Source organism: Coregonus lavaretus, assembly GCF_964263955.1.
Source record: "Coregonus lavaretus genome assembly, chromosome: 12".
Taxonomy (NCBI): Eukaryota; Metazoa; Chordata; class Actinopteri; order Salmoniformes; family Salmonidae; genus Coregonus; species Coregonus lavaretus.
Window position 1 is genome coordinate 27315013 of NC_139999.1, and position 15846 is coordinate 27330858.

At 43.1% G+C, this 15846-nt stretch overlaps 2 protein-coding genes across 2 annotated transcripts; both read right to left on the bottom strand.

The window, feature by feature from the left end:
* Positions 1 to 459: 459 nt before the first annotated feature.
* LOC311137841 (type-1 angiotensin II receptor-associated protein-like) lies at positions 460 to 6508 on the bottom strand. Its single transcript, XM_084172442.1, has 5 exons — positions 6430 to 6508; positions 5977 to 6011; positions 5455 to 5563; positions 5001 to 5211; positions 460 to 2077 (listed from the first exon to the last, which is right to left on the bottom strand). Exons 1-5 carry the CDS (start codon positions 6454 to 6456, stop codon positions 1947 to 1949), a joined length of 513 nt encoding a protein of 170 aa, XP_084028568.1. The 5' UTR covers positions 6457 to 6508; the 3' UTR covers positions 460 to 1946.
* Positions 6509 to 10999: 4491 nt separating this feature from the next.
* Positions 11000 to 15193, bottom strand: draxina (dorsal inhibitory axon guidance protein a; the record flags this gene model as incomplete). The annotated part of the gene is made up of 6 exons (XM_084173125.1): positions 11000 to 11112; positions 11261 to 11350; positions 11524 to 11616; positions 12147 to 12267; positions 14121 to 14347; positions 14689 to 15193. 6 exons carry the CDS (start codon positions 15191 to 15193, stop codon positions 11000 to 11002), a joined length of 1149 nt encoding a protein of 382 aa, XP_084029251.1.
* Between the last annotated feature and the right edge of the window lie 653 nt (positions 15194 to 15846).

A 15846-nucleotide genomic window follows, 5' to 3' on the forward strand; every position in this document is an offset into this window, starting at 1 on the left:
CATTCCACAGGCCACAATCAACAGCCTGATTAACTTTATGCGAAGGAGATGTGTCGCGCTGCATGAGGCAAATTGTGGTCACACCAGATATTGACTGGTTTTCTGATCCACGCCCCTACCTTTTTGTTTAAGGTCTCTGTGACCGACAGATGCATATCTGTATTCCCAGTCATGTGAAATCCATAGATCATGGCCTAATTAATTTCATTATATGAACTGTAACTCAGTAAAATCTTTGAAATTGTTGCATTTTGCGTTAATATTTTTGTTTAGTGTATAAAGTTGTTTAATTGTCTAGTGTTTTCATAGACAAGTGCAAGCGGTATAGCATTTGTGCACGGAGCATAGCATTTGGTTGCAAGTGCAAGTAGTGCAGCGTTTATTTTAAAAAAGTACATTTTGCATTCCTTTTTCTCATCCCTGGATAATACTTCAATAAAACACTCCATGAAAAATGTAAATGTTATGACAGAGCTGTAGTTTTTTATTAACTTGTGGATAGAATTTCAAAGTTTTGAATGTTTGGTATTCACCCATGTTACTCAAATCAATATGGCTTGTAACTCATTCAGATCAATAAAGAGTTTCTGTATTTTATCAAGAGAACAACTCAACACTGCTGGGCCAAACACATTGGTTGTTCAAGAAAATTGCCTCACAGTCAATGTAAAATTAAGAGTAGTGCTCTTTGACGAAGGCTTTAGTGCATTTACAAATGAAAGGAAAAGACAAAAATCGTACAAACTTGATCAGCTACATAAAAAACATTTGCATTTGGAATGATTGAGGACACAAGTGCTAACATTTTACAAGGAAAGTGCCCTGTCAAACACAAAGCTATGCAAATCACATCCAGGAATATAGTTGTTCTTCCTGGTTCATATTTACTGGGCTGTAACAGGCATCTGCTCTCTCAGCTCAGAGGTAAATCCTACCCGTAACGTATTGAAGGCAGAAAGTCTTTCATATTCTTAATTCTGACAGAGATAAATCTGATTTTAAAAGTATACTCACAGTGAACTAGTTTCAATAAAGAATGTCACAGAACCGTTGCAGACCAAATGACTGGCACGCTTTCTACATCTTGACCTTTTCAAAACACTCATTAGAGGGTTATGTTTCACTTCACAACAAAGAGATACACGTCCTCCCTGAAAGCTGTACTGCTCTGCCATCTAGTCAGAAGGTGAGGTAAAACTGGAAACGTCAGACGGCATTCATGTGGTAAAATGAAGTAAAATGGAAGGGTTTACAAACTGCACCACCATTATCCTATTGACGTCATCTTCACATACGTTTTGATTTGAGTAGATGGTGGTGCTGAGAATAGCTTAGGATACAGTAACATAAGGCTTGCTAAAAAATAACACAAAACCAGAGCACTGGTTATTCCAAACACTGGCAATAATACTGTTGTAACCACTCATGTCCATCTTTCAGGGTTAGGACAACACAGATCTTACATCAGGCATCTTTTAAATAAAGTCACAAAGTAAGAAATATAGTAGCATTTAGGACAGGGTAGATATTGGTAAGAGGGCAGGCAAACTTGGCTGTATAATTTTGTAAAACTGTATTTTCTACATTATTATCCCAGTGTTACTGCACCATAAAAATCAAAAACGTCATCACATCTATCATTTTAGTGTTGGGCTTGTGTCCAAGGTATTTCAAGTTCTATCCATATTCTAGTGTATGTGCCATTATCCTGAGCATCAAGCATACAGTAAGCAAATCATATTATTTTACCATGACAGTGAGTATTTAGAACAGGGCATTTTTGGTAAGGGATTGAATAAATTTCAGGACAATCGACAAAGGACTTTTGCAGTTCACAAATACCCATATGAAAGGAAAAAACAAAAATTTTTACAAAAACATTATGGATGTGATGGATTCCTTCATGACACCATGCATTTCCAAGAGAATAAAGTGAGTGCTGCATCTCAGTAGGAGCGTGGTGCTCCAGGCTTTGTGGCCTCGGCCTGGTTGAAGGGGTTGGCTGAGCTGGTGGACTGGTCCTGCTGGTCAATGGACTGGTAAGCATCTCTGTTTCGTGTTACACTGGGGAAGCCTGCTGTGTAGAGACAAGACAGATATTTTCAACATAGAGCTGATACACAGAACATTAAACTGTAAAATGTTTTTATCATTGATTCAACATAAAACCCAACATCAACCTTCATGTTAAGGTTGAAAGTTCATCCAGAAAACAGCAAATTACATTTGATTAATTACATTCAATGAGACCAATCTGCAGGACTCACACACACATCATCGCTCTATGTTAGACCTACCACAGTCAGGTGACCCACAGTCAAATGATAGAGAATGAAAAGTGAGGAACAGAACACTACCCAGGAGATAAAGGAATGAATATCTACAAAGCCAAACTCCTTGGGAATTGTTTACACTGAAAACCCTGTATCTGAGAGTCCCTACAAACACCACATCTCAAACAAATGATTTACAACACACTTTTGAAGAGGCAATATGTGGGGATAATGCTGCAGGCTGCAATATTCACTCATGATGAAGCACTAGTGCATACTGAACAGTCACCCAGTCCTGTACGGTCACTGAGACAGAATACCAATGGCTGCCTAAAACCAAACCTGGGAACATTGATCACGTCAAGCACTCAATTCTATCATATAAGAGCCAACCTTCGCGTTCAACCACAATATGTATAATGAAAATCAGATAACGAAAACACTGACGCAAAAATAGATTGAGCATTTTCACTTAAATAGCATTTATTAAAAATATAACTTTAAAATGTCTGCATAAATTAATTTTCTAAAGTCTAATACTGCAATATTTAAGTGCACAAAGTTGTGTTAAAATCTCCAATCATCCATTTATGACCTTAAATGATCAACCTTATTCTTAGCTATTCTGATAAATACAGATGCAGTCCACAATATTCTTACTACTTCGTAGTCTTACAAAGTCACAAAAACACAAACATTAAATCAAACAAAAGCACAAACATCAAGCAAGAATATGTAAATATCATTTTCATGGAGTGAAACAGATGTCACCTTCAGTATTTAGATAGGAAGGAGTGACAAGCAGATATGATGTGTGATTGGCAGATAAGGATGATGAGAAGAGACATGAGCACAGAATACAGATACTAGAGTCATGTGGCAAGAGATAAAAGAGTGGACAGCCTGTAGTTCTTCAGCCCAGCAGTTTCCCTTACTTCCTGTGTGAGGGGAGGAGAGGATGGAGGAGAGGATGATGGAACTAAAGGAATGATGAAACAGAAGAGGATGAGGATCAGTAGCGGCGGCCGATAAAGGCACTGTCGGCACTATCCGTGGTGCAGCGACTGTCCACTGAGGTGTCTAAGTCTGAGGGGTCAGAGGCAAGCAGCAGAGGGGGGACAGATGGAGACAAAATGCAAACAGGGTCAGAACAGAGACACAACAGACAAGACAGAGGATTGTTTCCACTCACAGACAGAAAGCTAAAGACAACATTCAATCACTAGTAGTGCGACAGAATGAGGTTTAGTGAAAAGGAACTGGTGACAATTGGATGTTTGGTATGGGATGACGAAAGTCGACTAGAACAGGGTTTTGTGCCCTGACAAAGTTAGACTCAGATATGACGTAGATGTAGCAAGTAAACAGCATAGTCGGTCAATTTCCGCAACAACAGAGCGTTGAAGTGCGAGGTTCAACCTCTCCGCTGTTTTGGTGCCCAGGCTACCACGCTGTGAACAGCGTGAAGCGAACCCGTGCACATGCGCATATACTGTGTGACTGTGTGAGGGCGAAGTCTTGCATCTAGTCTCAATATCTGCAGTGCTGCTGATGGCAATGTCATTTCGCGGAGTCTACCTTTAATATTCTTGTAACCACACACATGCAGTCACATACTTATCAGCGTTAAATGGTTTTAAATCGACACACCTGATTGCCTTGTCCTTGGTGTATAGCACGGCATGACGCCACCTTGATCCCCCCCCAAATGTCAAGCAATCAGAGAGCATTTAAAAGAAACCTTAAAAACTTAGAAAATTAACTACATTAATCACCTAGTTTCCAATCAAAGTCACATGTACCTGCTGTGCATCATTACATTTTACCACAGAAAAGTCAACTTCATTAATGCTCTATACTTATTTGAATAAACAAGGGAGACAAATTGGGTTGCTCAACTTATACAACTTTTGACAAAACATATCTTTGTCTACTCTGGGTAACAAAGCCTGACAGAACCATCAAATCATCTAGTATGAACACACCATTCAAATGGATTTCAGGCATGTCCTACTTTTCTATGGGGCAACTTAACATGCCATTCCTGTTCCAGTAAGTTTTTTGAGAACAGTCACCAAACCTCTGCAAAAACACCCAGGACTTGTGTTGTGCTAACATCTCAGTTTGACTTAGATCAAGTTGAGAAGGGAACGGGTTCTGCCACTGCCATTATAGATTCTACTGTCTAATTGTCCTTTATTTTATACTGTATTCTTCCAATTAACTGGGCAAGACAGAGGAACTCCAATCAGATTATTTTGCTAATCGATTATATAAATGTGACCTGGCTAGGCTGGTCCACTAGTTAGTGGGTGTCTCAGGCGCATTGGTCTTGTGACCGTCTCTGTAACTCAATTAGCTTGACTCTGGTTTGATCTGCCTGCAGTACGGTTTTACACAAAGGCTCTGAGCAGCCAGCCTGTGCACTACAATCCTCTCATGGCCAACAACATGAAACAGCCCAGGCAAGATTACAGCCTGGAGAATGTTATTTCCTCTCAACAACTCCTTGGCACTAGGATGATATCACTATCCAAAGCACATGCATCACATAGCACCATGCTTCGGACTTTGTCCAGACCAGTCCAAGGATAGTCCTTTGTCTGAGACTAGTTCTACAAACCCCAAAACCTTATTTTTACCATTAGAAGTGACAGTGAGTAACTAGCTTTACTGTAAGCTAATGGTTAACGCCTGCTGCCTCTACTCACACCTAGTCATACTCACCAAAGTTGACATTGTAATCTCCTCCACGCTCTCTGTACATTTGGTAGATGAAGAAGCAGGAGACAGGTTTGAGTAGCAGACCCAGGATGGCCATGCCCGCACTGAAGCGGAATGTGTCCCTGTTCCTCTCCGCTAGACCCTCGGCCAGCGGGTAGAAAATCCCAAGATGGATGATGTCCGTCAGTATCGTCACTGCAATCCCAATCAGAAACTGGAAGAGAAATGCAGATGGAGAAACAAGACAAATGCGTATAAGAGCCTGATGAGGTAGGATGATTCTTATTGATAGCTAGCCGACTAAACTCAACTCCATGATTTACTACAGTGTTGAGCGGCGACTAGTGTGGGCGGTCTGGAGCTCCGACGTCATTTTATGTAATGTTGTGTGTAATTGCGGGCTATTCTTTGGCATTTTCTGTCTGAGATAGTACAGGAGTATGAGGCAGTGATTCACCATAAGTACAGCATCGATGGAGTCCCTCTGAGCGATGGCCCACACACCCACAGCCAGGACACTGAAGTTCCCCCAGGCATAGGAGGGGGGCAGCCAGGCCATGCAGCCCCTAGGAACCACACACATGCAGTCAGAAATACCAACAGACACTTACAAATGCTTCCAAATGTTCAACATTTGTCTCAAAAAGAGTCAACTAGAGTCTCAAAAAGAGTAGGCCTAATATAAATCTCCAGATTGACAATTGTATTTGACAAATTCTGGAGCCAAAGCATGTAGGTGAGAAATGGTCCATTATCAGCCTGTGGTTAAAGACCGCCTCTTGTGTGACTGACTGACTATATGAAGTCTTCGGGTAGGGCATTATGTGTGTGCAGCCATCCATAGAGAAAACACAACACAAGTGAACCATGCAGACCACTGTCCTAAATTGGAGTCAGCAACAAGCGAAATTCCACAGGTGTATGAAAAACCCTTGAGAGGAGCCAACCAACCCACCCACTCACTCACTCACTCACTCACCAGATGGTTAGTAGCCAGTGCACTAGTACTATGGCCTGTGGGGACAAAGAAAGACAACATCACACACGTGATTTTAAATTTTTTGGTAACCAATGAGAGGGAATTTGCGTCAACTCCACTTGAATTGATGACGGATGCCTGACATTTCATTAAACGATCAGTGATTCACAATAAATTAAGAATTTGAATTGATTGGAGAAGTTTATCCACGAACTCAGCATCTCGTGATAAGCTCTGACTGAGTCATTTCACGCATGATAGGGAGAAGAATGTTACACAATTGCTATTTTTTAGTCTACAATGACAGAGAGCTTGTGTTCCTGTAACGTGACACTTTGATAAAATAAAAATAATGTTAATACTGTCGAAATGCGTATCAAGTAAGAGCAGCGTAAATAAAGTCAGCATTGTATGACTGACAACTATTGCAAACATGTTAACAACCGACTTTACCTTGAGGTTTACGGCAGGAATTTCCATATTTTCAGGCCAATGCACTGCAGATATAGTGTGGTCCCTTTCAACTTTTGACGTTTCTGAAGATTTAATACATAACTGTTGAAGTTCTCTCATAAAATGTCTCAACCCCTCCCACTAACCAGGCAGCAAACACAAACCATGTGACACAGCCCCCCCATCCCCATCATTTCATACTGCAAAAAACAAACACGTGAGCATCAGCTGCTTGGTCTTGGTCATGTAAATCAATTATCATAAACATTAGACCATGTAGGCAGGCTATTTATTGGAATGTGGGTAAACATGTTCATGTTCAAACATACCAACTGTATTACAGGCATTCTGCTTGAACTGGTTACAGTGGCCACTTTTCATAGGCTACATGTCACAAGAGTGAAATGTTCAAGATAATATAAATCACAAGTTGAATATCTTGTGTTGTTGTTCCCATAAGTCTATAAATGGCTGTTCCAGGATGGATGACAAATAAAATCTCTCTGATGATTTTCTTCTCCGCTATCTCCCACCCAGGTGACTACTGTCAGCCTGGTCTCATAGACTAGACTTAACATAGTAAACGTAAATCCGGGGCACTCGAATTAGTAAGATATGTTTGGTATGGTTACATAAGACAAGATGGTTACTTAAGTATGGGTGTGAGTGGATGGGTGGTCATAGAACATAAACATCTAGCAACCCAAAGATTGTGAGTTTGAATCTCTTCATAGAAATGTTTAGCTAATTAGCAACTTTCCAACAACTAACTACTTTTTAGCTACAGATGAGTGGGCATATAATGTAAACGTCTAGCAACCCAAAGGTTGTGAGTTTGAATCTTGTCACAGACAACTTTAGCATTTTAGCTAATTAGCAACTTTTCAACTACTTACTACTTTTTAGCAACTTAGATAGACCACCTCAGTCAGTGGTCTATCAGCATATGCTTCAGGGAATTGTTAATGTATCTCATCTCTCTGTAACTCACCTTAAATGGGTTCTTAATGGACAGTTTGTCATGCTCCTCATGAAATCCAAATGAGGTAGATATGAAACTATGCTGTGCAAAGTATACAGTATCACCCTGTTATGTATCTCTACAGCACAGGAGTTTGGTGGCACCTTAATTTGGGAGGACGGGCTCGTGGTAATGGCTGGAGCGGAATCGTGGAATGGTATCAAATACATCACACATTCTATTTGCTCCGTTCCAGTCATTATTATGAGCCGTCCTCCCCTCAGCAGCCTCCTCTACAGGTACATCTCTGTAAAGTAATAGTTGTTTCTGAGGTGCACTGCTAACCACAGAAAATCCTTTATCCTCACCCCATTTTTTTGTATTAAAGCCAGAAGACACAGCCTCAATTTCCTTTACTATAAACTCAATTATAATCCAAGTCTCAGTCAGTGTGGGAGCTAGGACTGCGCTTGGAAGTATTATAAATGGAGCAGGACTTTGAAAAATATATCGACATTCTAGTAGGCCCATTTTATAGATTGAAAGGAAAGTTGCTAGCCTTGAAACCGACTTTTATGATCCCCATTCGTTTGAATGGCTGTTGATTCGTGCAGTGAGACAGTGGGGCCTCTGGTGTGTGTCTGTCGCCCCTCACACTGTGATGAAGGCACCCTGGTTACTGTTGGCTGACTCTGGCACCACGCAATGGCCCCTTCGCCTGGTCACACGACGCTTCCTGTGGAACTTGGCATAGCAACGGAACCCTTAGCGTTATACCCCAACCATCCTCCCCGACCAACCACCCTCCTTTTGTTTGTGCCTTAAGTAACTTTATGTCTTATGCAAACATGCCAAACGTAACATATCATACTAAATTGAGTGTCTAAAATCTACATTTACTATGCTACGTCTAGTCTATGAGACAAGGCTGGCCACCTGCTGTGCTGGAGTCCTGAACCAAATCTTGTGCATCATTAATTTATTGTGGCCACTAGATGGCGGTGATATAGCTTGAAGCCATTTAGAAACCATAGCACCCAATTTGAAGAAGAAGGCAATGCTCTGATCTGAGAAACACTCTATCTAAGTTGCTAAAAAGTAGTAAGTAGTTGAAAAGTTGCTAATTAGCTAAAATGCTAAAGTTGTCTGTGACAAGATTCAAACTCACAACCTTTGGGTTGCTAGGCGTTTACATTATATGCCCACTCAGTTACTTCGAAAATGGTCTCCTAACCTGCTACGAAAATCACTTCTGGTCATAGCTGTATCGAAGTCGCTTGAAAAGAGTGTGTCCCGCTCTGATATATGGGAAGGTCTCAATTTCATACTCCTCGCATCCTCTCTCCTTGTCTCCTTCTCAAAACCCATTGATGAGAAAGGCATCCCTCCCCTCTGACCTTCTCCTTCAACGGGATTTGAGGAGTATGCAATTGAGATCTTCCCATTGGCTGATTGCTCCCAACCCATAGGGATCCCCATCCAGTTGACTACTTTAAGATGGTGGAAGCCCTCAATGGTAATGTCCATGCTAAAACGATTTATAGACCAAGTTGAGTCCTCTAACTATCTCTAATGGTGTGACTGGGATTAGACAGTCCTGGTTACCGTTAGTGTTCCCCAATTCTTTTAGGGTGTCTGTCCTCTCGCAACCTGCTGGTAATAAACCCATTTGTTGTGACAGTAACATGGCAGATGGCCACTGGCCTGCCGTAGCAGGTGCGACCCCTGACCTGACCTCCTGTTGACCTCTTTGACCTCTGTGACATCAGCGACAGTAACCAACGTAGAGTTCATGCAACATTGTTTCTATTCAAAGCAGGTGTAATTTCTGTCATTTTAATTTAAAGACGTGTTTAATCTCAAAATGTTGTAGAAACAGCCACATCTGTCTCGTTGTAAATTGGTCGGGTATCCTCTATCTCTACAGGGGACTGGAGAGGGAGGGATAGAAAGAGAGGGAGGTGTTTGTGACAGATGGATGTATTACTTTAATTTGTGTTGCAATTTTGCTTTACACTTGGGAGCCAAGTCAATAATCGGAATTTAATAGAATATGTGGTTGTCACCTTCCAAGAGAGTGATAGACTGCACATTACGCAACAACAATCCTCTGAAACATCTTCCCATACACTAAGTTTTAAACAACAATTCTCCATTCCTTTCTATCTAATGCTTTACGGGCTGTTTTACAGTCTAGGCAGGTCCCTTATTGATGCTGCTGTCCCTATGTATCCTGCCACGATCTGGCTGGGTGTGATCCATCATTCGACTGGCTGCTTTCCAAGTTTCAGCAGTGCACTCAGTAGCAAAACACTTTCTCAGAGGTTATTATCAAAAATACATCACTACTGCTTTTATTCCACGACTGTAAATCAGAGTGAGAGCAACATGGTGCTCCCAGTGTGCTGGTTGTTTGGGACGAAAAACAAGTGTTACTTACTCTGCCTGATCAAATATGGATACAGGTGCAATTGTGTGGTGGGAGTGGGAGCTAATGCTTTACTCACCAATACACTTGATGTCATTGATTTCCCTTTCTTTACACTCTGTGGTTCAAGTCTTGTTTGACCACCTTGTTTCTCCATGTGAAAGAGAGAGACGAGAGAAATAGTGTGAGAGAGGGATGCAGCAGAGAGACTGTGGAGGATCAAGGTCACTTGCGTAGGAGCAGAGAGAGAGAGAGAGACAGAGAGAGAAAGAAAGAAAGCGAGAGCGACAGCATCTGTCCTCCTCCAGGGGGCCCTGGGCTCTGACACACAGCATCCCACTGAGAGCAGGGGGCATACAGCCCCATCCTCGGAGCTCCTGTGGCTCTTTGGAACCAACTCTCACGTCTGTCTCCACACAGAGTACTGAGAAGAATTATCCTCACTGGTGTCATGGAGTATAATGTTTCATAAAAGACCCTGATCCCCGTGACTAAACAAACTGAATATATAGAGAGGTAGCATAATGATAAGAATCTTAACCAAGCCTGTCTCTGCCCTGCCTGTCCATTAAATGGTCAAAGGACATGAACCCCCATTGACTCATGTGAGCCATAGCTCTCTCTGTATCATGTGAAACCCTGTGGGATGACATAACATGAGGTCCTGGACATTTGACATGGCTAAATCCTGCACACAAAAGATCAACACTCAACACTCAAGAACACTAGGGACAACCGTCATCATTGTACAAGAATTTAATCACATAAAATTAAGTTGAAAAAACACAATATAGACAGAGAGTTCTGTTTTAAGTATTGTATAAATAAAACATATAGTTAAACATATAAAAGGAAACTCAAACAAACATTTTTGCTTATCATACTAATTACCTTTAAAGAGTAGTGTAACATTATCAGTAGAAAAGCAATTGGTAATCAATCCATTCTCAGAAAACACATTCATATGTACAGGACACAGATAATCAGACACTGCACAGTTGTTGTTTTGGACCTAATGTACATGAAGTGGGGGAGACCATATGAGTTGGTAGTATGAAAATGCTGAATGAACTATCACTGTCAGGTTCTGTATAGCCTGTGTTCTGTCTGTTTTGTCAGAGGGAGAGGTCATGTTCAGTGTGTGGTGTGTGTGGGGGCCTCTGGTGTGTGTCTGTCGCCCCTCACACTGTGATGAAGGCACCCTGGTCACTGTTGGCTGACTCTGGCACCACGCAGCGGCCCCTTCGCCTGGTCACACGACGCTTCCGGTGGAACTTGGCATAGCAACGGAACCCTTAGACAAAGTAATAGGACAATATCAGAGGATGGATAAGCAGGCTACTGACATAAAAAAAGAGACAATCACCTACTGTATGTTGGTTGTGTTCTCTCTTACATTTTCTGATGTTCTGTGGCTTTCGCCTGATACATCCCTTACTCACCTTCCTCGCACATGCAGTCGTCATAGCACTTGTTGTTGAGGCCCCGGTTGTGAGGCTTGCACTCGTGTTGTCTCAGGTCACAGCAGGAGCCTATAGGAGGGGGTGGAGGGAGAAACCAAGTGACTTTCGGTTGTAAATTCAAAATCAAATGTTTCAACCGTCACATGGCCTTTATCATAACGATCGTTCAGGAGACCATGACCTGAGTGGTCAGAGGTCAAGGGTCAGGAGAGTAGTGTATGGGTGACAGTTTAGTCACTGACCTGAGAGGCAGTCCAGATGGTGGTCACATGGCTCGATGGCATCAGCGTCCACCGTCACGTTGCCACTGCTCAGGTTCTTACTGCGCCGCTTGTCTTCAGCATGCAAAACAACCAACAACAGATTGCCAATAAAGTACTTGGACTGAATGATTCAACCCAGGCTCAGACTAACAGATGGACTATCAAGCAAACACTTAAATGTCAAGGAAATAACAGATATATCAAACGTGCTTATTCTATGCTGTGTGTTCAATACATCCCAAGGGATAATTACAGATGTAGGACATTAATTTGATCACCCTGTTGCAGGAGAACTTTCCTGCAATGTAGGAAATGTTAAATTTGTAGTGTATTTGAGGTTTAAAAAGGATTCTGAAGTTTGTAATTTCCACATTATGTATCAAAAAATGTATCAACCCCTACAAAAATGTCCATTAATTATAATCCACATAATAATTCAGATTTCTTGTTGCTGCACGATTATTTTCCTGCTGTAGTAGACTGGCTCAAATTAAGATCCTACATCTGTATTAATTTTGGGGGGGAGTGAACACATATTCATGTGTGACTTTCCACCAACATTAACAGTAGCTGTATCTTCTCAAAACATCTAAAGTGCTGACCTTTCTTCCTGGAGGATGGCCAGGCGTCCACTGGCTTCATGTCCTCGTAGTCTGTCCAGTCAAACAGAGTCATGTCCAGAGTGGGCATCACCTCTCCTTGCATCTTCCCCTGGCCAGACTTCTATAATGCAGAGAAAATACCCCATTATAGCCTCATACCATTGGTCTCTAACTACATTCCAGTATGTTTCTGTTGGGGTGTTGATGTGCACTGCCACCTGGTCCATAAAACGGCCTGTTAGTTGTGGACACCCAGGACTTCACACCCCTTAGTGCTTTACTGAGGACATGGCTACCTACTACACTGTTTATGGCCCTGAGGCAGCATACATACATTATACCAAACATCAGATGGTAGTGTTACTACTGGTCAGAGGAGAAGGCCTGTGCTGAATCACACAGCTGTGGTTTTACCAACACTGTCAACGATGTCCTTCAATATTAAACCCTGAGCTGAAGCAATTTTAAGCGGAAGTCAATATTGAACAAAACAACTCCTCTGAGGATTACTCAGCCAAAACCGATGTCATAAACTTCAACTAAACTCTTTACATAATGCATTTCCTCTGGTCTTGACAAAATAATAACAGGTTATTATGAAGTCAATTTGACATTGAGAGGTCTCCTGGTGATGTCTAGAGAGACTGGACCTGTGAAGCACATTTATCAGGAAATAAGGGTCTGTGCCAACCAGGCTTCTGGTGCACATTGATCCCAGCTCATTCCGTCTCACCCCGAGGAAACATTGAGGAACATCAATTAGATAAATGGCGGTGGGATACTAGTGCTTGGCTGTTCATTTAGCCATCAGCCGGGATCGAACATTACTTAAGAACACTCCCAGCATCCCTGTGTCATTGAACCCAGGTCCCCTCCAAGCGAGGCTATCGCATCCACTACAGGCCGGTATCTGACAGCTCCTGAATAAAGACATGCACACGGTCTCCAGGGCTCTCTGGCAGCTTGTAAACAGCATACCAAGCAGTCAGACAGACCAGACATCAAACACTCACAGAGGCCAGTAAAGCCAGACAGTAACTCTGGAACTATGGGCCTGGGAGAGGAAAACACCATGGGCCTAGAGAGGAGAACACAACAGACAAAGAGTAGGCTCCCCAGAACAGCTGAGTACTGTTGTTAACCAGTCTAATGAGTGTGTTGGTGGTTTGATAGCATCCTGTGATAAATAGAGGGATGATAGATGAGAAGGAATATTTGTATGTGAGGAGCAGAAAATATATCTAACTCTGTGGGTGTGATCACTGTGATGGCAGGCTGCATGCTGGGAGAAAGTCCCGTGTAGCTCAGTTGGTAGAGCATGGTGTTTGCAACGCCAGGGTTGTGGGTTCGATTCCCACGGGGGGCCAGTATGAAAATGTATGCACTCACTAACAGTAAGTCGCTCTGGATAAGAGCGTCTGCTAAAATGACTAAAATATAAAATGTAAAGTGACTGACAGATGTCTATGAGGAGGAGGGGCCAGAGAGCTACACCACGCCCACCACACTTCTATAACCCCCTTCCTCACACATTGCCTCCTAGATGTACATGGTGCTCCAAGCAGTACATTCAATATATGGATTTACCAGACAGGAATACATAATAACAAAGACAGTAACAGAGAGGGTGTTCTACTACTTGACCAATGATGGTATGAACTTGACCCCCGAGGCATGTGCTATGTAGATTAACATAATAATATCTAAAAACCCTTGAGACCAGTCTACCATATTGGCTATTATGTTCCAGCCACCCTCAACTGATAGGTCATTTAAAAAGCCTGTCTCCTCATTTCTCTGAGATGAATAATGAGCTATGTGATACATTAAGTCCATTACAGAGCCTAGGTAATTCCAAATAGGAAATACAGTCGCTCTTTCTTTACCATGAACACATATCTCTATAAACCCTACAAAACTGAGGCACAACTGACAATGTTATTTGTAATAAGCACTCATGTCTTTATGGGGTACCTGGGGTTTGGTGGAGGCTGGGGGCAGTGTTGGGGGATGCTCGCTCATCACCGTGGTAACCGCATAGGAGCCGGAGCCGAAGACGGCGGAGATGGGGGAGGGGGGTTCAGTGGGCGGGGTCAATCTGTGAGAGGGGGAGGCGGCTGCAGCAGCGGAGGAGACAGATCCCTCTTCAGACATATCCCTGTTCTTCAGAACAGAGCCTAGCTCAGGCACAGGGAGAAAACCTACAATGAGGGAGGGATGGACAGAACAGGGGTGGGGGAGGAGAAGGACAGCCAGACATTATGATATACACCTAATAAGATCTCTCCCTGATGACAATATATATATATATATATATATATATATATATTTTAATTGTTAAGTATAAGGTCAACTACTACACACTTAATCAATTTATCAATGCCCTATGACAAAATCACAGAATTTAACATTTATGTTTTTTAATTGATTAGTATCTAAGTATTTGGGCTCTTTCAGAACTCATTATGGTATTTAAACACAACTAATCCCAAACAGGCTCACGGCTCATTATCTGATAACCCTAGATTCATTAGAGACTCACCTTTAGTGAGCCGACCCTTATCTCTCCGACCTCCATGTCTCCTGTGGTCAAAGTGGTGCCCATGTCCATGGCCTCTCCCCTTGCGTGGCCCCAGAGGGTGGTTGTCCCGGGCATGAGACGGATTCCTGAAGCCCCCGTGAGTCTTCTCCTGCTCCCTGCCCACAGGACCCATCTCCAGTCTCACCGGGCTCAGGCCCTCCAGACCCGTCCCATCATCCTCAGGCCGAGCTGCAGGGTGCAGTGGCCTGCGGGAGAGAAGCCCAGCCCCAGTACTGGCTTTGGCACCGTGGGACCCCTGGCCCCCATGCCCCCCTCCACGCTCCCTGCCGTGCCCATGCCCGTGACTCTGGAAGCCCTGATCAGGGTATTGGAGGGCATTGCCACTGCCTGGCGAGGGCTGTGCCAGTCTCCTCTTGGCATGTGTGGAGCCGGGCTCGGCGTTGTGTGAAATGGCCAGAATGGAGACCAGGAGAACCAGAGACAGACACCAGGTGGAAGACATCATCTATAAACACAGCGCCACCTGCTGTAAAAATACAACAGTTTTCAGTACACTCATTCTATATTTTACTTGACAAAATGGACAGAAGCAGCTACATTATGATGACACAGACACACTATGGAGTGGGCTGGTGAACTATACTTCTTAGAAAGTCCAGAGTACATTCAAATATACAGTATGTAGAGAAACTTGGCTCCTCGTCATGTTTTATATAATCCCTACAGAACAGTCTTTCCTTTGGAGAAACATCAGTCACAGCTGATTGGTGTGATATCCCTCTGTGACTGCCTGTGGCTTTGAGCCACTGCCATGGAGTCCACCACCAGGCAACCAAACTATCATCCTCTGCTATGAAGTCCACCACGAGGCAGCCACACTATCCTCCTCTGCTATGAAGTCCACCACAAGGCAGCCACACTATCCTCCTCTGCTATGAAGTCCACCACGAGGCAGCCACACTATCCTCCTCTGCTATGAAGTCCACCACGAGGCAGCCACACTATCCTCCTCTGCCATGGAGTCCACCACCAGGCAGCCACACTATCCTCCTCTGCCATGGAGTCCACCACCAGGCAGCCACACTATCCTCCTCTGCCATGGAGTCCACCACCAGGCAGCCACACTATCCTCCTCGGAAGGCCCCAGACAGTATGTTG

Excerpts from the sequence above, each read along its gene's own strand:
- LOC311137841 (XM_084172442.1), bottom strand. The coding sequence starts at position 6,456 with ATGGAAATTCCTGCCGTAAACCTCAAG. Across the intron at positions 5,212-5,454 it reads CCATCGATGCTGTACTTATG|TTTCTGATTGGGATTGCAGT; the intron begins GTGAATCACTGC and ends TTTCTCTTCCAG. Across the intron at positions 2,078-5,000 it reads AGATTACAATGTCAACTTTG|CAGGCTTCCCCAGTGTAACA; the intron begins GTGAGTATGACT and ends GTCTCTACACAG.